Source organism: Eumetopias jubatus, unplaced genomic scaffold (genome assembly GCF_037043125.1).
Source record: "Eumetopias jubatus isolate StellerSeaLion01/CBP00866 unplaced genomic scaffold, mEumJub1_p1.0 scaffold_2, whole genome shotgun sequence".
NCBI lineage: Eukaryota > Metazoa > Chordata > Mammalia > Carnivora > Otariidae > Eumetopias > Eumetopias jubatus.
In genome coordinates this window covers 36,280,876-36,308,295 of record NW_028274808.1, presented here as the reverse complement: position 1 = coordinate 36,308,295, position 27,420 = coordinate 36,280,876, and the positions used below count along the sequence as shown (strand labels likewise).

The 27,420-nt window shown below is 33.3% G+C and overlaps 1 protein-coding gene across 1 annotated transcript in view; it reads right to left on the bottom strand.

The window, feature by feature from the left end:
* LOC114224819 (A disintegrin and metallopeptidase domain 3-like) overlaps positions 1–27,420 on the bottom strand; it is a 130,827-nt gene that overhangs the window by 94,494 nt on the left and 8,913 nt on the right. The window contains exons 3-6 of the mRNA XM_088021312.1: positions 24,785–24,840; positions 20,240–20,318; positions 3,439–3,515; positions 2,781–2,958 (exon numbers count right to left, since the gene is read on the bottom strand). Coding sequence (XP_087877438.1) covers positions 2,781–2,958; positions 3,439–3,515; positions 20,240–20,318; positions 24,785–24,840 — 390 coding nt within the window. The remainder of the gene's footprint in view (positions 1–2,780; positions 2,959–3,438; positions 3,516–20,239; positions 20,319–24,784; positions 24,841–27,420) is intronic.

Sequence of the window (27,420 nt, the reverse complement as noted above, 5' to 3'; positions counted from 1 at the left end):
ATATAAGAAACCAGATTTTTAAAATATCGGTTCAGAAACTCACCTTAAATAATTCTGAGAATTTTTCTTGGATTATTTTGTGATTTATTCAACTCAATTTCCTGTTTATTCATACTGGGAACTCCTATTGTATCACCCAAACTCTTATTTTAATTTAAATTTCTTATCTCTCAAGTTTCCCTGTCATTTGTCATTGTACTTTATTTTTGTGTGATTTCTGGAATTTTATCTTAATAACTTCTTATTTTCTTTTTTTCATTTTTATTATCATATTTTTAAGTTTCTAAAACTGCTACTTATCTGCTAAGTATTATTTTTTAAATAGCACTCCGTTCTTAAATTTGTGGATGAAATATTTTCTCTTACTCCTCAGAGGATGTTGCCACTTTGTTTTCTTCACCCTCTGTATTCTTTGGTACCTCAACAAACTTTAAAAATTTGATTTTTTCATGTCTCCATCTTCCATATTAAGTTGTTTCATCATATGTCTATTGCCCCCTCATATTAGCGATTGAATATTTAACAGCTTATTCCAACATCTCTATGACCATATATGGAGTTTATGGGCTATTGTCTTCAGAGAAAGCAATGTGTCTGGGTTGTTGGTTGGGAAAATGCTGTCAATATGAATAGTTTTTATTCTTTTGGCTGGTTTAATTCCTTCCTGAAGAGGGGTCTTTCAATACACTTCTTAGAATGTGTAAGCCTGGCTCCCAGTATCCAATGTGCCAAGTTTAAATTAAACACACTAGTTTCAGTATGGTATTCCTCTTCTATTGGGAAATACAATAGAACATCTGTGACTGGTGTCCCCATTTCACAGAATCCCCAAAGAAAACAGTCTTCATGGATCTGTCAGTCTACAACAGAAACAATTCGTTAGGACAGGAAAACAGGATTGCTAAATACCTACACAACTTATTTCAACCAATTGTCTTCAGTCCACCTTTAAAATCTCTTCCTATTGCAATTCAAGAAACATCTGAATAGTACTGCAGTACGTCAAGTTTCCCAGAGACTATTCCAATTCCTGTTTCAGGATTTCTTTTCCTTTAGTTCCTGGGGTTCTTGGTCACGCCACTTCAAAGAATGAAGAGGTAGACAAGACGAAGAGTGGTGGGCAGCAAAGCAAAGTTTATTGAGCAATAGTACAAAGCTTCCAAAGAAGGAAGGGACCTGAGACGGTTGCCATTTTGGCGTTCAAATCAAGGGGTTTTTACAAGCTCTTTTACAGAACTATTTTAAGTAATCAGCGTGTGGGCCCCCTGCAGATTTGTTGCTAAGTCATGCCAATCAGGGTTTCGATCACGCACCTGTCTACCTAACATGTTAATGTTTACGTGCTGATGGTCTTTTTGGGCTGACATCTGGAGACTTATGTCTTAACTGCCTCAGCTCATGATAGTGACAAATGTTTTATGGTCAATTGTATCTCAGGATGTTTTGCAAAAGTCACTTTTACAGAAGTGCAAAATGGGAGGCTATTGCTGTCTTGTTTAAGCTATAAAATAGGATGGCAGTCCAGTTTGTCTTAGCTGTCCTGGCTCCCTGTTTTCTTTTTGGGGACCCTGGCCCTGACTACCTAACTGTCCAACTAACTCTTAACATTACCAGTTTAGGATTCTGCTTTTTGAAGGCTAAATCAGCTATCTGATATTTAATGTCCATTGTTGTTTCTCCTCTCCTGTTCTGCTTGTGTTTGTATGTTTATGCCATTTTAAAAATACCTTTTCATTTAGTGGGTTTTTAAAAAAGGACAAGAGGGATAAATGCATGTGTTTAATATGCTTTCAGTAGATAAGCCCTTTATGTTATTTTGTTTGGTTTCTTTCTACTTTTTATCTCTGAATTATAATGAAGGTGTTCACCTTGTTTATAAGTTTCTTTGTGTTTACTTTCATGAATGTAAAAATATGCCTAAAATATGTCTTTATGTTATTTTTTGTTCTTTTTAAAAATCTGATATATTGGAGATACTCATTCTCTTTATTCATGCTCGTAAAAGCACTAGTCATGTGATAATATGTTTAACTAAACCTATAGATCTAAGCCTATCAAATTCAGGATGAAAAGCAATTTTCAAGTTACTTCATGAAAGATATAAAATTCACAAACATATATTAATCCTGACTTATCTCCATTCCTGCAATGATATCCCTGGTTTCTTCTTTGGTTCTGAAATTTTTGTTTCTATTTTACTTCATTACTACATTTTGTTTTGTACCCAAACTTTCCCTAATGACTTCCAAATACATTGTTTCACTACATCAGAAAATATGGTAAACAAATAAAAACAACAATTTTTACTGATCACTTTTTTGTCTACATACTATGCTAAGTAATTTCCATTTATAAATGTATTTAATCTTTGAAATAACTGTATGAGTTAAGTATTGTTTTTATTATTTTTTTAGAAATAAGAAAATTTACACACAGAAAAGTTATGTTACTCAGCCAAGTTTTAGCACAAGAACTTGTGTAACATTATACTAATAGAATGTTAATTCAAAAACAGGGCAAATATGTATATATGCATCAACATACTTGCAATTAAGAAAATGTGAGAATTTTGATTTTTTAATTATGTGTGTTTATATATATTACATTTTCTGTATATCATGTAACTAAACATAAAAATATACTTAAAATAAATATCTTGCAACAGAAGATTTTAATATAATTAATATCATTTAAATTTGTTTTCCAAATGTAACAGTTCCAATGTGAATAAATTTATCAAAGATAACACAAGTGAAGATAACATAAAAATGGTTACTTACTTCCGATTTCACAAGAATCCTGAAGGACTGATCTACCAGTTGGGTTGTAGGATAATTTTCTTGTACAGGGGAAAAATCAATTTTATTATTCTTTATTTGATAAAGCATATGCTCATATGCAGCTGCAGATTCCAATGGCTCAATGCCATAACTGACATTCTGCAACAGGAATAATCCCCTAGGTATTTAAACACATAAAAAAGAAATAAAATGATAGTTAATATAGACTACCCGTGGAGAAATATAAATCAATATTAAATAAAAAAATTTTATGGGAATTTAACCGTGGTCTTTGTGGCCTAATATCTAAGAATCATCTCTTTTTATTTGGGTAAACTTTCAAACACAATTTTACAGCTTCTTCTCTCTATTATGGTATTTAGAAGTCACTGTGGTGCTAGTGTGGCTAAGACATGTGAATATTCTTCATACTAGTGGAAGGTTTTCCTGCATAAGTTTTATGATTGCCAGCCTAGGACGGAGACAAAGAGAATAGGAAAAATGATAAGATGAGGAGGAAGAAAGGAAAGTATATGAGAAGAAACACAATCAAGGTCTCTACTTCTCTTTGTCTTCACTGTATCTTTCAAGATGTTTCTAAAAATTAAAAGATTACACAAGATTTTCAATCATGTACATCTCTAGAACATGCCATTACCTGAGTCCAGAACAAGCGCTAAGTGTCACAACTGATTTTGGAACTTCTGTGGCATATCCTTGATAAAGGCAATGGCCCTAAACAGGAGTATACAAAGATACATTCATGAATGATTTGGATTTTTTTTAAGTTTTTATTTAAATTTGTTAGTTAAGCACACGGTGTAATATTAGCTTCAGGTTCACAACACAGTCATTCTACACTTCTATACAAAACCTGATACTCATCACAACAAGTGTATGAATGATTTGTAAATAAAGTTATTGGTGTATCCTTACTTCCTAGATATCATCAAACATTTAATTTAGCCATTACCATAATATTATCTACCAGATATTCCATTATCTGCAATCTCTTCCTCTTAAACATTTTTGTCTAATAGTCATGACTCCTATCCTTCCCCCAAATAATTCTTACTTTAATTCTAAATATTTGACAAACAACTTTTTTATCTGCTTCTTTTCTCTCTCAGCCACACTTCTCAAATGTATAGTTTATAACTACTAACTTGATGTAATTCACAGCATTAATTTGACTTCAAATGTGAACATTTCACTTGTTTTTTTTAAGTAACCCAAAAGTATCTTAACTGAAATTTTTTCATTTTCTTTCTCTTTACTATCTCACCAAGTTGATCATCCTTAGTTCAAGCTCTCCTCCCCATGAACTTTCACAGCATTAATCTTCCCAGGTTCTCCCCTAATAATCTTTTTCAGTGAATATTCCCTTCTCTTCCCTTAAAAGTCTACTGATATCTACAGTCAGCCCTGTTCCTTTGCTAATGCTGTGCTATGAAAACTTTAGTATCATCACATTCCTATGAATTTGTTTCTATGTTATTATTATATGTTATTAGCTGTGATATATATTATTTCCATCAGTTCCAGATAGGAACTTTCCTCACTGAAGGGGGACTAGCAAAAATAGAGTGAGAAGCACACTGACATCAAGTGGCTGGAGTACAGCCAGAAGAAATGCTATCTATCCCATTTATCCCTCATCATCTGACCCCATCTAGCAGTACAAGGTGGTCCAGGTAAGTACCTCTTACCACCACAGGCTGCAATAGCAGAAGTCCAGTAGAGCCAGAAGAACAAAGTTCAACAGAATAACATTAAAAGCTATACGAAAGCTAAAGTGTCATTGGAACAACACACCACACTAAATCTAAAATTAAACTGGGTGACTTCTTCAAAAACAGAAGATTTAATCATCAAGGATACAAGTGAAAATCACCCACTATACCAAGAACCAGAAAAATCACAACAAAAAGGAGAAAAGGCAACCAACTGATGCCAGTATTGAGATAAGCCACATATTGGAACAATCAAAGATTTTAAAGCAGCCATGGAAAATTGCTTCAATGAACAATCACAAATTATCTTGAAACAAAAGGCAGAATAGAAATAAAAACCATAAAAAACAAAGTATTAGAACTGAAAAATATATACACATTAAACAAATGTCTGGATAGGCTCAAAAGTACACTGGAGATGGCAAGGGATAGAATCAGTGAACTTTAGGACAGATTAGTAGAATTTACTCAGTATATAAAACTAAGAAAAATGAACTAAGAAAATGCATGGAGCCTCAATAACTTGTGGAACAATACCAGATCTAAAATACAGATCTCAGGGTCCTGGGATCAGGCTCAGCAGGGTGGGGAGTCTGCTTCTCCCTCTCCCACTGCCACTCCTCTCCCCCCCCCCCCAGCTCATGTACTCTCTCTCTCTCAAATAAGTAAATCTTTAAAAAAAAAAAAAGAAAGAAAGGCTGAATTTCCGGTCAGGAAGAATGGAGTAAGAAGCCCTGGGCTTCTTGGGAGAAATACATCAATTCAGCAACAATTCATGGACAAATTCCCTTTATGATTAATCAGAAATTAGCTGAAAGGCACACCCTAGAAGAATGCAAAATCAAGCTCACCAAAGCCAATATGAAGATTTGGTGTACCTTTCACCAGGGACACTGCCCAGAGCACTGCCATATGATCTCAAGTGACTTTCCAGCTCCCAGCTTGACTGGGGAAGGAAAGGGGTTTGTTCACATGCCAAGTGCCCCAATTGTTCTGAGGGGGCTACCCAAAGAACTAGTATCTGTATCACCAGTCTTAGGAGTCCTGATAAGTTCAGCACAGTCTTAGCCACCCAGGTAAAACAGAAGTAGTGACTTGGGCTAGTACAAATCATTGATTTGCAACCCCCACAACTCAGCACAGAGTGAGTGAATGAAAAACCCTAGCTTTCTGTTTCTTACTGGAAAAGGAAAAAGTTGATCCATGCATGTAGTGCCTCCACTTCATCAAAACTGCCCATAGAATTAGCATCTGTCTCACGAATCCTGGAGCACTGATAGATCTGGCAGAATCTATTTGCCTACAAGAGACCAGAGGCAGCAGCTTGGGATGGTAGAGATTATTGACCCTCCCTTCTGTCTAGCACAGAGAAAGCAGGAAAAAAACACAGGTGCCTACTTCTCCCTGAAGAGATAAGAAGTTAGTAAACGCCCCCAAAATCAATGGCAAGGCTGATCAGGGGAATCCACTTCTGCACAAGGCCAGTTGGTGAAGACTGAGAGAGTTGACTGCTTTGACTATTAGCCAACAAAAAAACAATGAGTCAAGTAAAATGAAGAATCAGGAAAAGATGTTTTAAACAAAGGAACAAGATAAATCTCCAGAAATTGAACCTATTGAAATTAACTTAAATGATTTACTGTACAGAGAGTTAAAAATAACTCTCAAATACAAACTCCCAATTATAAAATAATAAGTAATGGGGATGTAATGTACAGCACAGCAACTACAATTAGTAATACTGCATTGCATATTTGAAAGTTGCTAAGAAACTATATCTTAAAATTCAGGAACAGTATGGTGAAGGATGTTAACTAGACTAACTGTGGTGATCATTTTGCAATATATACAAATACTGAATCATGCTGAACGTCTGAAATGAATATAATGTTAATGTAAATTATACCTCAATAAAAAAAGAACTCTCATAAAGATACTCACTGAGGTCATGAAAACAATGCGCAAACTGAGTGAGAATTTCAAAAAGAGATAGAAAAATTCACTAGAAAGTTTCAACATCAGACTGAATCAAGCATAAGAAAAAATAACTGAACTCGAAGACAAGTTTGAGTAGCAAAAAGAAAAGAGACTGAAAAAGTAAAAAAAGCTTAAAAGACATGGAACACTACCAGGAAGAACACTATCCACATTATGGAAGTCTCAGAAGGAAAAGAGGGAGAAAGAAAGGAATAACTATATGACATAAAAGAGGTGTTAGCTAACGCTAAAGTGCATCAAATCAACACACTGTACACCTTAAAGTTATACAATATTATGTATCAATATATCTCAATTAAAAAAACAGAAAGATTGTTCAAATAAATAATGGCTAAAACTCCCCAAACCTATAGAAGGAAATGGATATCCATTTCCAAGAAGCTCAAAACACCAAATAAAATGGTCCTAAAGAAATCCACATTCAGATATAACATAATCAAATTGTTAAGTCAAATGTAAAGAAAGAATTTTGAGAGCATCAGGAGAAAGTGATTTGTCACATATGATGGAACAGCCTTAAGAATTTCCATGGATTTTTCAGTAGATACGTGGCAAGACAGAAGGAAGTGAGATGATATATTCAAAGTGTTGACAGAGAGAAAAAAAAATATTATGCCCTGCAAAACTAAAGAAATGAAGAGACTGGTCTATGGTTATACATATAAGGAACTTGGAAGTTACCACTCCATGTTAACTATAGGTAAAAAGCTTAACAGACTGAAGAATCAACACTTTTTAGATCTGGATTAGAGGTGAGGACACAGAGCAAACTATAGACCCAAGATTGGGGAGGTAGGCAGGGAAACACAGGGAGTTACAGCTTACTGAAGCAAAAGTAGTAAAAAGTGCTGCTGGAAATAGTGTTAGGGTATTTAATCCTCACAGTAATTGATGAAATGCTAGACAATCAGTGTGGACAATCCTGAGAAGTAAAAATTCCAAAGAAACCCATAATGAGGTCCCCACAGTTTTGTGACATTTACATCCAGAAGTATGACAAACATGCCATAGTAAATATCAGAGAAAAATCCCTCATGCTTTCAGGAAGGGGATGAGAAAAGGGACCATTCTGAAATACATCAGAGCATTATGTTCTTAACAAGGCTTGATATCAGTAGAACCATAAAACTAAAGACTAATTTGCTGGGAAATTATCAAAGCCTTACTGACATGGGGAAGGGAAATACCCAACTCCAGCCCACTCAGGCCATTCTGTCCCAACCAGAAAGGAAGAAAAAGAAACTGAGAAAGACTTGTGTTGTGCACAGTCCAGAGGCATAGGCCAAGTAAAAACCTGAGTCTTAATCATATGACTGCAGAACACTTCCTCTCGCCTCATACCTCACCACTACATTACTGAAGGCATACTTATAGCAGTTATTTTTACCTAGTACATCATGTCCAGCTATCCAAAAAAATGCCAAAGGCAAAAATGCGATTTGAAAAGACAGAGCAAGCATCAGAATGAGACATGGCAGGAATGCTGGAATTATCAGATTGAGAATTTAAAACAACCATTAATTATTGTTATGCTAAGAGCTCTAATGGATAAATCAGACACCATGCAAGAACAGATGAGCAATGTAATCATAGAGATAGAAATGAGAAAGAACCCAAAATAAAAGCTAGAGATTAAAAAAAAAAAAAAAACTGTAACAGAAATGAAGAGTGCCTTTGATGGTCTGGTAGATGGAAGTATCTGAGGAAAGAATCTCTGAACTTGAGAATATAGCAACAGAAACTTTAAAATCTAAAAAGCAAGAAAACAAAAACAGAATAAAACAGAATATAGTCACAGACCATGGGACAACTACAAAAGTTGCAACATACACATGATGGGAATATGAAGAAGAGAAAGGAATATAAGAAATACCTGAAACAATAATAACTGACAATTTCCACAAATTAATGTCAGACACCAAATCACAGATCCAGAAAGCTCATAGAGTTAAAAAACAAAATTAAAACAGAATTAAAAAAAAAAAAACTACACCTTGGCATATCATTTTCAAATTATAGAAAATCAAAGAAAAAGAAAAAAATCCTAAAGGAAGCCAGAGGGGAAAACACTTTGCCTACAGAAGAATAATAGTCAGAATCATAAGATTTCTCTTCATAAATCATGCATACAAGAAGGGACTCGAGTGAATATTTAAAGCATTGAGAGAAAAAAAAAAACACCAACCTAGAATTCTATACCCTGCAAAATTATCCTTCAAAAGGAAAGAAGTAAAGATTTTATGAGACAAAAATTGAGGGAATTTATTGCTAGTAGATTTGTTTGCAAGAAAAAATTTTAAAAATTCTATATAGAAAAAGAAAATGATATAGGTCAGAAACTTGAATCTCCATAAAGGCAGACTACTGAAGAAGGAATATAACAGTAAAATAAAAACTTTCATTTTTCTTATGCTTAACTGATATAACAATTGTTCAAATAATAGCAACAATGTACTTAACTACATATGCTTACACAGATACCATATATAAAAGATGCATTTTATACTACATATTTCATATATATGATATATATATACATATATATAAAACACCTGCTTATATATAAGCAAAGTGAATGGCAGCAATGGTACAAGGGATAGGAGGAAAGAACTAGGATTATTTTTTATTGTAAAGGACTCACACTACTTATGACATGCTATAGTGTTACTTGAAATTGGACACAGTTGAACTCAGCAACATCATCAATCAACTGGTTATAATTGACATCTACAGACTACCTCATCCAACAATAGCAGAATATACATTCTTCTCAAGTCCATATGGAACATTCACCAAGACAGACATTCTGAGTCATAAAAAATACCTTAAAAAACTTCAAAGAATAGAAATCATAGAGTGTCTGCTCTCAGACTACAGTGGAATTAAACTATAAATCAATAACAAGAAGATAGCTGGAAAATCCCAAACACATGAGATTAAAGACATGCTTCTAAAGGACACATAGATCAAAAAAGAAATTTTAAAATATTTTTAACTAAATGGAATAAAACACAGCTTTTCAAAATTTGTGAGATGCAGCAAAAATAGTGCTTAGGGGGAGGTTTATAGCATTTAATGCATATATTAAAAAGGAAGAAAGACCTAAAATCAACAATCTAAGTTTCCACCTTACATAACTAAAAAAAGAAGAGCAAATTAAATACAAAGTAAACTGAAGAAAAGAAATTATAATGACACTGAAAACAGGAAATCAATAGAGAAAATGAATGACATCAAAAGCTGGTTCTTTGAAAATATCAATAAAATCAACACAGCTCTAGCCAGGGAAACTAAGTAAAAATGAGAGAACACTAATTTCTAATATCAGAATTAAAAAGGTAGCATAACTACAGCCCTCATAAATATTAAAAAGACAATAAAGGAATATGATGAACAATTCCATACCCAGAAATTTGAAAACGTAGATGAAATGGACCAATTCCTTCAAGGACACAATTTGTCAACCCTCACACAAGATGAAATATACAATCTGGGGGTGCCTGGGTGAGTCAGTCAGTTAAGTATCTGCCTTCAGCTCAGGTCATGATCCCAGGGTCCTGGGATCAGGTTCCATATTGGGCTCTCTGCTCACTGGGAAGTCTGCTTCTCCCTCACACTTTCCCTCTGTGTTCTCCCTCCCTCTCTCTCTCTCTCTCCCTCAAATAAATAAATAAAATCTTTTTTTAAAAAAATGCAATCTGAATGGGTCTATATTTACTAGAGAAATCAAATCAAAAATTAATAATCTTCCAAAACAGAAAGCACAAGAACCAGATGGGTTCATCTTTGAATTCTTCCAAACATTTAAGGAAGAAATTATACAGATTCTTTACACACTCTTTCAGAATATAGATGCAGAGGGAATACTTCCTAACCCATTCTCTGGGGACAGTATTACCCTAATACCAAAATCAGACAAAAATATTAAAAGAAAACTTCAGACCAATATCTCTCATAAACATATATGCACAAATCCTCAACAAAATTAGCACATCAAATCCAACAATGAATAAGAAGAATTATAAACCAAAACCAACTTGGATTTATCTCAAGTATGCAAAGCTGGTTCAACATTCAAAAATGAAGTAATGTAAGCAATCACAGCAACAGATTAAAAAAGAAAAATCAATAATGTTTTAGGAAACAAAATCAACATGTAAAAATCAGCTGTGATTCTATACAATAAATATCAGAGAAATTAAAAAAGCAATCCCATTTATAACAGCAGCCAAAAGAATAAAATAGGAATAAATTTAACAAAGGAGGTGAGAGGCCTATACACTAAAAGCCATAATACAGTGATGAAAGAAATTGATGAAGACACAATGCTAAGATATCCTGCATTCATATATTGGAAAAAATAATATTAAGTGTCCATGCTACCTAAAGCAACCTACAAATCCAATGCAACCCCTAATTCACTGGCATTTTTCACAGAACCAGAAAAAAAAATGTTAAAATTCTTATGGAGCCACAAAGACCCCAAATAGCCAAAGCAATCTGGAGAAAGCTGAGGTATCATAATTCCTGATTTTAAAATCTAAGACAAATTTATAGTAATCAGAAAAGTATGATATTGGCTTAAAAACCAGCAGATAGACCAAAAGAACAGAATTAAGAGCCTAGATATATACCTACACATATAACATCAATTAATTTTTCACAAGGATGCCAAAAATACACAATGGGGAAAGACAGTCTTTTTAATAAATGGTGCTGAAAAAACTAAATATCCACATGCAAAATAACACCACTTGCAAAAATTAACTTGAAATGGAGTAAAGACTTAAATATAAGATGTGAAACCATAAAACTAGAAGAAACATAGGAAAAACCTCCTTGATGTTGGTCTTGGCAATCATTTTCTGGATTTGAGGATTTGACACCAAAAGCAAAAATTTAAAAATGGAACTGCATCAAACTAAAAAGCTTCTGCATAACAAAGGAAGCAATCCACACAATGAAAAGATAATCTATGTAACAGGGGAAAACATGTGCAAACCACTTATTTGATAAGGGGTTAACCAAAATATATGAGGAACTTATATAATTCAATAGCAGAAAAACAAATAATCCAAATACAAAATGAGCAAAGGACCTGAAAAGATATTTTTTCCAAAGAAGATATATAAATGGCCAACAGATAGATAAAAAGGTGCTCAACATCACTAATCATCAGGAAATGCAAATCAAAACCACAATGAACTATCACTTCACACCCAATAGGATGGCTTTTTATCAAAAAGACAAGAGATAACAAGTGTTGACGAGGATGTGAAGAAAAAGGAACCATTGTACACGGTCAGTTTGAAGAACGTAAATGAGTATAGTCATTACGGAAAACAATATGGAGATCCCTCAAAAAATTAAAAATTTGACACATGAAAAAATATTATTCATCAATCCCACTTCTGGATATATATCCAGAAGAAAGGAAATCAGTTTCTCAAAGAGATATCTGCACTCATTATGTTCATTGCAGGATTATCCACAATACCTAATATATGGAAACAACTTAACTGTCCAAGGATGGATGAATGGGTATAGAAAATGTGGTACATATATATATATGAATATTATTCACCCATGAGAGAGAAGGAAATCCTGCCATTTGCAACATGGATGGAGCTAGAGGACATTGTACTAAGTGAAATTAGCCAGAGAAATACAAATACTGTGTGATCTCACTTAGGTGTGGAATCTAAAAACAAAAAGTTGAACTCATCAAAACAGAAGTAGAATGGTGGTTACCAGGTGGTAGGGATTGGGAGAAATGGAGAAATGCTGGTCAAAGGGTATAAGCCTTCAGTTATAAGATGGCTAAGCTCTGGGGATCTAATGTACAGCATGGTAACTACATTTCATAATACTGTGTTATATACTTGAAATTGTTGAGAGTAAACCTTAAGTGTTCTCAACACACACACACACACACACACACACACACACACACAAAAGAAAACCACTTGAGGTGTGATGGATGTGTTGATTAACCTGATTATGGTAACCATTCTACATAGCATATGTATGTGAATCAATCACATTTGTACATTTTAGATACACACAATTTTATTTGTAAATCATATCTCAAAAAGCTAAAAAAATTTTAATTTAAATTAAAAAATTAAAACATCAATGAAATATCACTATACAAGTATTAAATTGTCCAGAATCTAAAGAACTGATAACCACAACTGCTGGCAAGTGTGTGGATCAACAAAAACTCTCATTCATTGCTAGTAGGAATGCAAAATGGTAGAGCCATTTTGAAAAGATTTTGGTGGCTACTTACAAACCTAAACATACTCTTAACATGAAACAGCAATCTTACTCCTTTTATTTACCCAAAGGACTGAAAAGTTATGTCCACACAAAAACCTGCAAACATGGCTTATAGAAGCTTTATTCATAATTGTCAAAACTCAGAAGCAATGTAGATGTCCCTCAGTAGGTGACCCGATTAATAAACTGTGGTACATCCAAACAATGGATTATTCTTCAGTGCGATAATAATGAACTATCAACCTATGTTAATACATGGAGGAATCTTAAATGCATATTACCATGTGAAAGAAGCCCATCTGCAAAAGCTTTATATGGTATGATTCCAACTACATGACATTCTGGAAAAGGCAAAACTATGGAGACAGTAAAAAGATGAATAGTTCTCAGGGTGAGAGGAGGACAGAAGGTTGAATAGGTGGAGCACAGAGGTTGTTTAGGGCAGCAAAACTATTCTGTATGATGCTACAATGGTGACACATGTCATAAGTTTGTGCAATCCCATGAAATGTACAAAACCAAGAGTAAACCATAATGTAAGTTATGGACTTTGGGTAAGTATGACATGCTTCATGAAGCTACCTCAATTGTAATAAATCTATCACTGTGGTTGGGGGTGTCACTAACAGCAGAGGCTATGAACATGTGGGTCCAGGGAATATTTAAAAATGTCTGTACCTTCCTCTTAATTTTGCTGCCAGCCCAAAACTGCTCATAAAAAAATTAGGTCTTTTAAAAACTGGAGAGATGAAGACTTTCCCAGACAAAACTGAGGTAATCTCTCACCACTATATCTGCATGACTAGAAATATGAATGGTGGTTCTTCAAATTGACACTAAAGGGTGCTAAGCAGCAATATGAGCATATAAAAATGAAAATCACTAGTAAAGGTAAATATATAGAAAGTGCTGAATACTAAATTAATATAATGATAGTGGGTAAAAAAGACAAAAATATTAAAAATAACTATAACTAAAAATATGTTAAAAGATACACAATATGAAATGATGTAAATTGTGACATTAAAAACAAAAAAAATGTGAGGGGGAGTAATAAAACTGCAGATTTTTGCATGTGGTTGAAGTTCTTACCAGCTTACAATACACTATTATAGCTATATGGCATTTCATGTAAGTCCCATGGTAGCCAAAATGAAAATGCCAATATAATTAACACAAAAGAAAAAGACCAATATCAAAACATATTTTAAAAGATCCGTGAAACACAATAGAAGAGAGCAAGAGAAGAAAAGACAAAGTAACCACAAAACAATTAACAAGTGACAACAGTAAATAACGTCCCTGTCAATAATAACTTTAAATGTAAATGGATGAAACTACACAAACAAAAGACATAATAAGAGTGCTTAATAAGAAAAAAGACAATATCCAACTATACGCTGTCTGAAAGAAATTCACTTCAGATTTAAGAGCACATATAGGCTGAAAGTGAAGCCATAAAAAAAGATATTCCAAGCAAATGACAACCAAAAGGGAGCAGATGTAGTTATACTGATATCAGACAAAATAGACATTATGTCAAAACTGTCACAAGAATCAAATAAGGACATTTTATAATGATCAAAATGTCAATTTGCCAGTAAGAAATCACCTCCTACCACTTAGGATGGCTATTATCATACAAACAAATAACAACAAGGGTTAGTGAGGACGTGGAGAAAGTGGAACTGTCACACACTGTTAGTGGGAATACAACATGGTGCAGTTGCTGATGAGAACAGTATGGAGGTTCCTCTAAAAACTAGAAATAGAACTACCATATGATCTTGAAATGTCATTTCTGAGTAGTTACCAAAAGCATCGGAATGAGGACCTCAAGCAGATACTGGATCTCCTATGTTCCCTGCAGCACTATCCATAATAGCCAAGATGTGGGAACAACCTAACCAGGTATCAGCAGATGAGTGGATGAAGAAAATGCAGGGCACATCCAATGGGATACTATGCAGTCTTAAAAAGAAGCAAATTCTGCATTATGTGATAACATGGATGAGGACATCATGCTAAGTGATTTCGGTCACAGAAGTCAGTCACAGAAAGACAAATACTGCATGATTCCATTTATATGAGACATCTGAAATAGATTCATACCATCAGAGAGTTGGGATGGTGGTTTCCATGGGCTGGGGAGAGGGAGAAATGGGGAGTACTAACTTATGGGCATAATATTTCAGTCAAGCAAGATGAATAAGCTCTAGGATCTTCTGTAAATCATCATACTATAATTAACAAAAATGTATACGTAAAATTTGTTGATGGTAGAACTCACATCTAAGTATTTTTACCACAAGAAAATAAAATACAAATTAAAAATAAGAAAAAGGAATAAGACTGAAAACTTCACAACACTGATGGATGACATATAAACGTTAGATTCCATAAGCTAAGCAAACTGCAAAGGGAATGGACCTAATGCAACCCACAATAAATAGGTTATCGTAATTAAAATAAAAGAAATAAAAATATCTTCAAAGTGACCAAAAAGCAATGTCACATAACCTATAGGGAAACACCAACTTGAATGACAGCAGAGCTCACATCTGAAAGAATGAAGGTTAAGAAGAAACACCATATCAATTTTCAACTGCTAAAAGAAAAGTACAGTCAAACATGAACTCTGTATCTGGCAAATTCACCCTTTAAGAATGGAGGAAAAAAGAGACTTTCTCAAAAAAGGAAAACTAGATTTTATAACTAGCACATATACCCTTAAAGAATGTCAAAAAGAAACTCCAAAAAACAAATGTAGTATTATCACATGAAGGCTTGGAGCATCATAAGGAATGGGGAGAAACAGAATGGATTAAAATCATGGTAAATATAATGGGCAATCTTTTCCCTCATGAGTTTCTTAAATCATATTTTGGGGTTGAAACAAAAATCATACAATATCATCTGATGCTTAATATATGTAAAGGAATTTTTACCAATTGTATTTTAAAAATGCAGAGGATAAAGGAACTCAAACAGAAGTATGGTTTCAACATTTTACCGAAATAGTAAAAAGTCTACATAATAGTAAGCTATATTGTAAGTTATATATGTATATTGTAATATCTACAGCAAACACTAAGAAAACTATAAGGAAAATACTTTAAAAGACATTAATAATTCATGATGCAATCCTAAAAAATATCCAAATACCCAGAAGAAAGCAAGAAGACACAAACAAAGGACAAGCCATTAGGGTTATAAACCCCAATATATCAATAATTATTTTAAATGTAAATAGTCTAAAAATACCAAATAAAATACTGTGCACCAGGGTAAATGGGAGAAAAAGAAATACTATGGCTCAACTAAATACTCTTTTAAGAAACTCATTTCAAACATAACATAGACTGAAATGAATGGACAAATATGTATCATGTGAGTGTTCATAAAAATAAAGCAAAGTGGCTTTATTGATATCAGACAAAGTGGACTTACTAGTAAAAAAATCTATTTGGGACAAAGAGAATCATTACCTAATCATAAAAGCATCAATCCATCCAGAAGACACGGCAATCCTAAATGTATTGGGCATCAAACAACAGAACTTCAAAATATGTGAAGCAAACACTGATACAACTGAAAGAGAAAGACAAAAAAAAAAAAAAACCCACAATAATGATGAATTCAATATGTATCATACAGTTATTGATAGTATTAGACAGAAAATCAGTAAAAATACAGAACTGAACAACATCAATCAATATGATCTACATGACATTTATGGAAGATTCCAACCCAAGAGCAGAATACACATATTTTTCAATTTTCCAAGAGCATTCATCAACACATAATATACTGGATCATAAAGCAAACCTTCACAAATTTAAAAGAATTGAAATCATACAGGATATATTTTCTAACCATAATGAAATCAAACTAGAAATCAGCAGACAAGGACAACAGGAAAAATCTCCAAACTTTGGAAATTGAACAACACACTTTTTAAAACTCCATGGGTCAAACAAGAAGCCTCAAAGGAAATTTTAAAAATACATATAACTGTATCAAACTGAAAATAAAACATATTGTTGTAGGCTGCAGCTTGAGCAGTGCTGAGTAGGCAATTTTAGTACTAAAATGCTTACAACAGAAAAGAGGAAAGGTCACAAATTGGTAATATGTTTTCCCCTCAACAAACTAGAAAAAAGAAACTCAAAGAAAAGTACAAGGGAGACAACAATAAACATAAGAGCTAAATGCTATGAAATTGAAAATAAGACAAAAATATGAAAAAGGCAAGAAAAAGCTGGTTCTTTGATAAATTCAGTAAATTGGAAAATCTCCAGCAGGACTGACGAAGAAGAGAGAAGACAGCCATCATTGATGTCAGAAACAAAACACTCCCATAATAATTAAAAAGATAATAAGGGCTATAACAAAATTATACCCCTAAATTCCACCCCTGAGATGGAATGGACAAATTCCTTAAAAAAACACAAACAACCCAAACAATACATATGAAACAGATAAACAAGGTATTCCTGTAACTATTAAATAAACTGAGTCGGTAATTAAAAACTCTGCCCTCCCACACACACACACAAGTCCCCAGGCCTTGTGAGGACAATAAAGAATTTTACCAAACAACTTAAAAATTAGCATGTTCTTTATACAACATCTTCCAGAAAATAAAACAAATTTGTTTATAGGGCCAGTATTACTCTACTACAAAAATTAGACAAAGTCAGTACAAAAAAAGAAAACCACAGACCAATATTTCTCATGAACTTTAACAACAACAAAAAAAAATCCTCAAGCAATTATTAGCAAATCAAACCCAGTCATAGATAAAAAGAATTATCCACCAGGACCAAGTTGTAACTTTTCTAGATCTGCACTATTGTTTTAATATCTGAAAATCAATCAGTGCAATCCATCATATCAAGAGGCTAAAAAAGTCATATGATCATATCAACTGATACAGAAAAGCCATCTGATACAATTAAACACATACCACTTGATGGGGCATGGGAAACTCTTAGCAACCTAGAAATAGAGAATTTCCTCAAATTTGTAAGGAATATATTTAAAAAAAAAAAAACCCTACAGCTAACATTATCCTCAATGTGGAAAGAATGACTATTTTATCCCTAAGATGGAGAACGAGGTAAATCACTACTGTGATTCAGTACCGTATTGGAAGTTGTAGCAAGCATAGTAAGCCAAAGCAGAGAGATAAAAAGCATACAGATTGAAAAGGACAAAAGAAAAATGTCTGTATTTATAAAAGACACATCTATGTAAAAAATCCCAAGTAATCTTAAAAAAAAAAGTATGTGACTTCAGCAAGGTTGTAAGATACCAGATCAACACAAATACATTGCATTTCTAGTTAACAATATGTGGAAACTGAAATTAAAATACAATATCATTTACATTTGATCCAAAGAAAATGAAATGCTTCAGTAAAAACTTAAAAAAACTACGTACAGGATATGCATGCTAAAATTACAAAATGTTATTGAAAGACATAAGGAAAAAAGATCAAATAAATGGAAAGTCTCACTGCATTCACAGGTTAGAAGACTCAACATAACAAAAATGTCAGTTTTCCCCAAATTGATCTACAGGGTTAACACAATGTCTATCACAATCCTAGCAAGTTTGTTTGTATCCATGAAGTAATTTAGCCTGAAATTTATATGAACAAGCAAAATACCTATGATAGTCTAAAATTCTTGAGAAAGAATAAAGTAGGAGGAATCACTGCAGTCTATATAAATGCTTAATTTACAAGTAAACTAAAGAAGACAGCATGGTAGTGGCAGAAGTACAGACACATAGAAGAACTGAAAAGAATAAAGAACCCAAAAATATATCCACAAAAATATGGCCTACTGACCTTTTGACAAAGATGCAAGAGCAATTCAATACAGAATAGCCTTTTATATCAATGATGTTGAAACTAATAAATGCACATCCTCAGTCAAAAGAATTAACCTTGATCCAAATCTCACACCTTACATAAAATTATCTCACAGTGGACATACAACTAAAGGTAAATAAAACTATAAAACTTTTAGGGGGGAAAAGCATAGAATCTTCAGGAACTAGGGATAAATGGAGTTCTTAAGTTTGATACCCAAACTTCCATTCATAAAAGGAAAAGTTGATAATTAACTTTTATCAAAATTAAAAATTTCTAATCAATGGGAGACCTTATGAACAAGATGAAAAGACAAATTGCAGACTGGGAATAAATATTGACAAACCACCTATCTGGCAAAGGATTTGTATTTAGAATATATAAACTGCTTAAAAATCAATAATAAAAAACCAACCAACCCAATTAGAAAATGGGTAAAGGACACAAATAGACACTTCATTTCATGAAAATATATTCAACATCACTGGACATTAGGGAAATGCAAATTAAAAATTACATGAGCTATCACTATACATCTATCAAAATGACTAAAATTTTAAAAGATTATTTAAATACTGATCAAATGGTGACAAACATGCAGACCCTTTATCTTTCCTACATTTCCAGTGGAAATGTAAAATGGTACAGACACTCTGGAAAATAGTTAATAATTTCTTTTAAAAAATAAACATATACTTACCATATGATCTGGCAATCATATTCCTGGACATGTATCCCAGAAAAATAAAAAATTATGTCCACACAACAAATTGCAGATGCATGTTCATAGAAGCATTACCATAAATAGTTAAAGATTGGAGAAGGTAAAGAGAAAGAACATGTAGGCCTGAAGTTTCTTTGTGGGAATGTGATTGTTCAGAAATGTAATTTCTTTTTTTATGCATATATGTTTTATTTAAATTCAATTAGCCAACGTATAGTAGTACATCATTAGTTTTTGATATAATGTTCAATGATTGATCAGTGCGTATAACACCCAGTGCTCACCATATCACATGCCCTCCGTAATGCTCCATCACCCAGTTACCCTATCCCCCATCCCCTTCCCTTTCCCCAACTCCCTGTTTCCTGGAGTCCAGAGTCTAATATGGTTTGTCTCCCTCTCTGATTTCTTCCCAGTTTTCCCTCCTTCCCCCTATGTTCCTCCGCACTATTCCTTATGTTCTACTTATGAGTGAAGCCACATGGTAATTGTAATTTCCACCACTTCCTACACTGCTCAGGTCCTATGACATCTCAATTAAAATGACTCTGTATTTAGGGGCTTCTTATTCTTAGCTCCTTAACCCACTTTCTTTCTCTCTCAGAACCCTACTAATACTTCTGATGGTTTAAACAACCTTTTTTGATAAGAGATTCTGGAGTTCCAAATTTGAAAAGTAATTGTTCTGGTCAATCTGCCTTCATAGTAATTGATATTTGGGCTTCTGATGTTTGCCCAATAATTCTGTGGGGCAGAAAGCATTCTTTTTCTTCCTGCCAATGGCACCTTAATGATATAAAAAAAAAAAACATAAATCTACAGAGCATAAAGGAAAGCTTACCTTTATAAATGAAGAATCTGGATACAATGTTCCTGATTTGTTGTATGCATACACCAGGAAATGAGGGTCTAAAAATGACCTAATTCAACCAAAGTAATACACTTCATTGTAACATTAACAAAAGCAGAATCATGAAATTAAAATTCACTTTCAATTTTACAAGCTCAAATATCCAAAACTTAAATGGACTCATCTCTTCATTATCTCATTTGCCTTCTGATAGCATATTTTGTATAAGAAAAAATACTAAGCAGTATAATCTATAGCAGTAGGAACACCATAATGACATAGATTTTTGTATAATAGAAACCAGGATTTCCAGATTCCCATGGCAAAATTTTCTTTTAGATTCAACAATCAGTAAATCTCATGGCATAAATATTTGCTAATTTGTTAATATTTGCTAACAAGTAGCCACAGATTGATAAGAAACAAAAAATATATGCTTTTTCCATTAGTTTTCATGAAATTATATTGTGGTGAGAACAACCCCACAAATTCTTAATGCTTCAAAACAACAATGAATGTTTCTTCACAAGTTTATTGCAGGTTCAGCTCCACACAGCCTTCATTCTGGAACCTGGGAAAAGACATACCTCCTACCCCATGGAACATGCCTTTCTTGTAGCAGAAGGAGAAAAATTGTAAAGGATACAATAGTTTCTAAAGCCTTTGTTTAGAAGCAGAAGACTAGTGCTTTGCTCACATTTCATAAGCTACATGAATCCTACAGACAAGCCTCATATAAATGGTACCAAAGCGTGATCTTCTTACAGAGAAGATAGTGATTGTTATGGAAAAATCCGACCCCAGGATTTATTGCTGGGAGACCAGGGTTTCTCAAGGATTCCAAACACCAAGGGGCAGTTCAAGGCCAGAATCAAAGAGGGACCAGAGCGCTCACAGAGTATGCACATTCACCACTACTTCTCTTTCCAGACCTGCTTCTTCTCTCATTCCAGACAACTCTTCCTTTTCCTCAGTTCAAATAACAAAACCAGAGAGCTTCCCAGAAAAAAACACAAAAGAAAACAAAACACTGATCTTTATCAGCTCATAGTCCACATATATTCAAAGGCAATGCCAAATGACATGGGTTGCTTTAGGAGCAAGTACCTGGAACATGAATTCTGGCCCAAGGGCAGAGCCACATTTTAGTAACTAAGCACGTCAATGGAGGTGGTGGAAATGGGAATCCAGAAGCATCTGCCAGGAGAAGGAAATTCAACAGATTGCTGATAAAGCATAATTAAAGGGATAAAATCTAGTTTGCAAGTTCACTCATCCTGGGTCTTCCAAAGTATACTTTTGCTTCTACACAAAATAACAAAAAAGTCTGCCTTAATCAATGAATTAATAGAAATACATATGACCACTCAATGGAAAAAACAATATCCAATATAAGGAAAATGAACAACAAAAGGGTGGAAGGCAAACTTAAAAAAAGTTCCTAATGAAGTTGAATGAAGAAATTGGTTAAAGAAAATAATCATTATTTCAAGAAAAGTTAAAAAAAGCTAATAAGCTTCCAGAGCAGATCTTTTCAAGAAAAAAAAAAAGACACTGAAACTAAAATGATGACTCTGAAACTAAAATAAATAATTCAATAAATGTGCCAGAAAATTTGTTTGCTGAGAACAGAATTAGAGTCCTAGCCAATAAAAAGAACATATTTTGCTAGTAAAAAACACAGCTAAAATAAAGATCTGAAAATAGTTGGAGGAAAATCTATTCTACAGAGGGCAGGTCCATAAGACCCAGGATGAAACCATAGATTTCCATAAAATTTTTAAAAATGTGTGGTGATTTAAAACCAAAATGAAAAATTAAGGGATTTATTCAATTGTGAGAACAAAAGGGACATTTGCAGATATGCACAGATTCAGAAAGCATGCCATCTGAAGAAAATAATCTGAAAATAAACAATACCTAGGCAGCATAAAATTGCAATAAAAGGAAAAAATAAAAAGGAAGCAGTAATAAAACTTGGAAAATGCAATTTAGTTGTTAAGTAAGTAAACTGAAAGCATTGGATTTACATCTTAAATGTAAAAAGAATTTTAAAAATACTATTGGAATATTATAATACAAATTCAGGATGTGATAGACACAGTGAGGCATCTGGAAACCTATAAAAGAAAATATTAGTATAATGATTATATGAATATTTCATTTTTATAACAATAAATCCCACAAACAAAGGAGGAAGACAGTCAGTAGGCTGGATAGCATATTTGCAACATATAGAAGAGATAAAGAGTTAATATCTACAATAAAAAAATATTCCCACAAATTGATCATGGGAAAAAAAAGAAAGAAAAGCAGAAAGGTAAGCCATAGATTGAAAATAAATAACCCAAAACAAATGAATAAAAATGAAAACCAAAAAGGAAAACAAAAAGCTTAGGAAAGCAATTCAATAGAATAGTCAGTAAACATTTGAGAAGATACTACACATTATTAATAATCAGGGAAGTACATATTAAAATAACAATAAAATAGCATTTCTTACCCATTAACAAAAATAAGTGAGCAAAAATACTCATTTTATTGAGAATGTAGAGAACAGAAATGTTTTTGAATTATTCATCTGAGTGAAAACTGGGATAAACCCTCTGAAATAAAAATTAGTAGCATATAGCACTCTTGAGAATTATATCATTTATAATCCATCAATTTCACTGGTGCCCAGAACATCATGGCAAAAGATATCCACAATATGGCTTTTCTTACTATAAATACGTAAGTGGATAAATAATAAATGAGATATATTTATTGGATGGCCACAATCAATGAACTCATTCTGCACAAATCAGTAAAAATGACTCTCAGATAAAAATGTTATGTGGGCACCTGGGTGGCTCAGTCAATTAAGCGTCCAACTCTTGGTTTTGCCTCTGGTCATGACCTCAGGGTCGTGAGATCAAGCCCCACTAAGGCTCAGCACTGGGCATGGAGACTGCTTAAGATTCTCTCTCACCCTTTTCCTCTCACCCTCACCCTCACTACCACCTCACAGGTTCTCTCTCTCTCAAAAAAAAAAAAAGTGTTATACAAAATGTTGCACAAAAAGTACAACCACAAAACCAGAACCACATAATAAGTATCTACTATTCACACTTCTGGGTCATGAATGAGTAGCCATAATAATTCTGCTAATGGTGGCCAGCCTTGCTCAATGGTCTGGAATTCAGCTGAATGTTGGCTGATTTAGGGAATGATCAGGCCAATATAAAAAATATTAGATTAATATAAACTATGGCCTTTGTGTAATAATTATGTGTAGGATCATCAATTATAACAAATATATCATTCTGGTGGGGCATATTGATAATGGGAGAGACTACACATGTGCAAAGGCAGGGGGCATACAGAAACTGCCTGTACCTTCCACTCAATTTTGCCGTGAACCTAAAACTGGTCTAAAAAATAAATATTAAATTGGAAACAGGAAACAGGAAAAGGCACATAGCCAATAATTGTTTAGAGAAGTTTTTTAGGGAAATATAAATTGACACAAAGATGCGAAATATTATTTTAGCACATCTTGCATGCTTTTGCAAATCTAAACTGCTACTGTCTTTTCAGAAACTGGCAGTATCTCTCAAAATCCTAATACAAAATATGAGTAATAAGGAAGGTTGTTGTGAAAATTAAATCAGTTACTACATGCAAATTGCTTAGAAATATGCCCGGCAATTGGTATGTGCTGCATGAATGTCAGTTAATTTTGTTGTTTTTGTTGTTATTATTATTATCACTATTATTACTATTATTCATACTTCTTGATCCAGAAACCCATTTCTTGGTATTAAGCCTACAAAACAAAATATCTATTGCATAAGAATATACATATAAGGATGTTTATTGCAGGACTCTATAGTGACAATCCTTGGAAATAACCTCATTACCTATCAACATGCCATACTACAGACTGTTACCTGTTAAAGAATGAGTTAAGATATATACATAGAGGAAGAAAATGAATACCATTATTAAATAAGACCTGCCAGTTGCAAAACAGTATTTCCATTTCTCTAAAAACAAACCTTCTTGGTAAGTTTCTACATATTTTATTTAAAGGAAAGGTGAAATTTAGAATATAAAATGGTGGATAGAGAGATACAAGGTTATTAACATTGGTTTCCTCACAGACTGAAAATTTACGATATTAAAAAAATGTTGGTGTAATATCAAGTAAAATGTTTAAAATCATAGAAATATATAAAATGATATGATGAACAAAATTAAACATAGACAAATAAAATTATTGCCTTAATTGTTACAGTTGTGGCCATATTTTAAAGAGTTACATAGACTAATTTTCATTTCTCTGGCATACATTTTGTATCATGAAATTAAAATTTGGCTCAAATATTGGATTTAAAATCTCAAGATGAAGACTTGGAATTCTAGTCTGACTTGAATCACAAAGATGTAACATATTAAATATAATAGTCATGCTCTTGTTTAGACTCAAAGAAGGGTAGTGACTATAAAAATTTCAGAAACTAAAACTGTATAAAAAGAAGAATGTCCACTTACTGTTTTTCAAGATGGAGAGTGTACATTTTCTGGCCAATTTTGATGGCATAAGTGACCTACAACAAAGTATTCAAGAAGAACTTAATTATTAGAAATTCTGAATTCTTAAAAATCAAAAGCCATAGCTTCTTAAAATGTATTTACTCTTTCACTGAGACATAGATCATATCACACATCTCAAAATAATATATACATATATAATATAGACATATATAATTGTAATCTTCCTTCAATTTTGAAATGTATGACAGAATTAATCCTAATTAAATTTAAATAAAAATTAAAGAATCTCAATCTATTTCAAAACTAAGAGCATTAGTCATAAAATTTCATAATGAAATTTTAATTTAAAATGGTTACATTTAAAAATGTTGAGTAATCTGTGAAGAAACTTGAATTTTATTATTTTTTTTTACTTTGCAACTTCGAGCCCAAATAAATTGAGAAATTGAAGATACAACCTGTGTTGTTAATCTTCTCAGATTAAAGGAAGTATCCCTAACTCTAAGAACACTCTTCTCCCTGTCCTCTTTAGGAATTCTCTCAGCTACAGAGGGTCACCTCACACCAAGTCACAACTTTCTGAGGCAGCCCACATTTAATGAGAAGCCCCCTCATCCCAACTCCAGATATTGATGGGCCATGCTAGCTTCACACGTTGTTGAGAATTGGTTGAGTCTCTGTCTCCCCTTTCCCACTTCCTCCCCTGCCCTTCCACAGGGGCTCATCACAAGAGCATACCCTAATAAACTGCCTTCACAGGAATCTTCTCAAAGACTGCATCCCCAAGAACCCAATCTGTGACATCATTATAAAATATACACATTCTTCACCACATAGCACATGTGCAATGCAGGTAAATTTTCCACATTTGCAAAGAATGTGAATTTTGTCATTGGGTACAGTTTTCTGCATAAGTCATTTTAAACCTTCTCATGTTTAGTCTTCTGTAAGCCTACAGCTATTGAAAAAATTGTGTTGGGGTATATGGGTGGCACAGTTAGTTAAGTGTCTGACTATTGATGTCGGCTCAGGTCATGATCTCAAAGTTGTGAAATGGAGTCCCATGTCCGGCTCCCCACTCAGGGCAGTCTGCTTAAGACACTCTATCCCTCTGCCCCCCCCCCACCTTCTCTAAAATAAATAAATGAAACTTAAAAAAAAAAAAGATGTGTCAACATTTCCCCAAATTATTGTGATATTATTTCTTTCTCCTTTTAATCTGTAGTTTTCTTCATTACATATTTTGAATCTTGTTGTTGGGTGCAAACAGGAGTAAAATTAACAAAATTGCAAGCAATTATAAAGTATGCCTCTATGTCATCTTCAGAATATGACTTGAATTTGGGACTGTAATTTCTTCAATTTCATCCATTATCATTTAATATACATTATGATTTAGGATTTCCTCTTCAACCCATGAATAATGTAGAAGTGTATTTTTAAATTTCCATATACATTTTAAAACTTTTTAAGATTTAACTTAATTGAATTGTTACCAGATACTGTATTGTCAATATTTGATTTTTAATGTTTTTTTTCCTTTTGTCAGTGTTGTTGAATAATCTGCATATTCCTGAGAAGAATATACATTATTGCTATAGAGATAAAACCGAATTATAGCTGGGTTAGAAAAACACTATCTTTACGTTTGGGGTTGCCTAGAAGTCTGATGTTTCTGACTCCCAGCTAAGCCAAAGGCAGTGAGATTTGTAAGGTACTTTCTAGGGTTCAAAAACTCTCTTGCCCAAGGTTAACTTTAGTGTTTCCCTACCTAGTTTGACCAGGCTACCTTGGCTACTGAGTCACTGAAAACTTTTTAAGGAGTTCTCCAAAAGCCAAAATCCACCCCCCTAAGTCTTGTTACTTCAAGCCAGAGACTCAGCATGTTCCAGAAGCACAGAGTTTGGGTTCATAGGGATGTTTCTTGAATTCCTGATATTTGCCTGAATTCTCTTTCTCTTGCTGCATCATATGCTTTGTCATTACATAAAAGCCTCATGGTGATACCCTGTAGAGTCTAGTGAGTCCTAATGAATAGCATAGAGGGGAAAAAAAATATTTTTACTGTGATGGGTTCACTTCTACATAAATCCATCAAATAAAATATTTTATTGTTCAAATTGTCTTTATGAATCTTTTTACAATTTATAAACCAATATTTGAGAAAAGATCTATGAAAATGGATTTGAGAATTACTCCCGCTAGTGCAATCAGTTCTTATATATGCTGAGAGCATTTTTAAATACATACAAACTTAGAATTTTTACATGTTCCTGGTGAACTGAATATTTCATTAAGTAATGATGTTTATCTCTCATAACATTTAAAACATTTTAAACTCTCTGGATAATTATTTTTGGTGTAATACCTTTTATGAACACATAATAACTGGATTTTTTTGGTGCCATAAAGGGAGACAGTCACACTGTCTCAGTCTATAAAACCTGCCCAGTGCCTAACAATTTTCCAGTTAGCAATTCAATACTCCTTTTACATCTGGCCACTGAGGTTCCAATCCTTGGATTCCTATCAGATCCCAATGTGTCTTTTTTTTTTCATTTTATGTTAATCACCATACATTACATCATTAGCTTTTGACTTAGTGTTCCATGATTCATTGTTTGCGTATAACA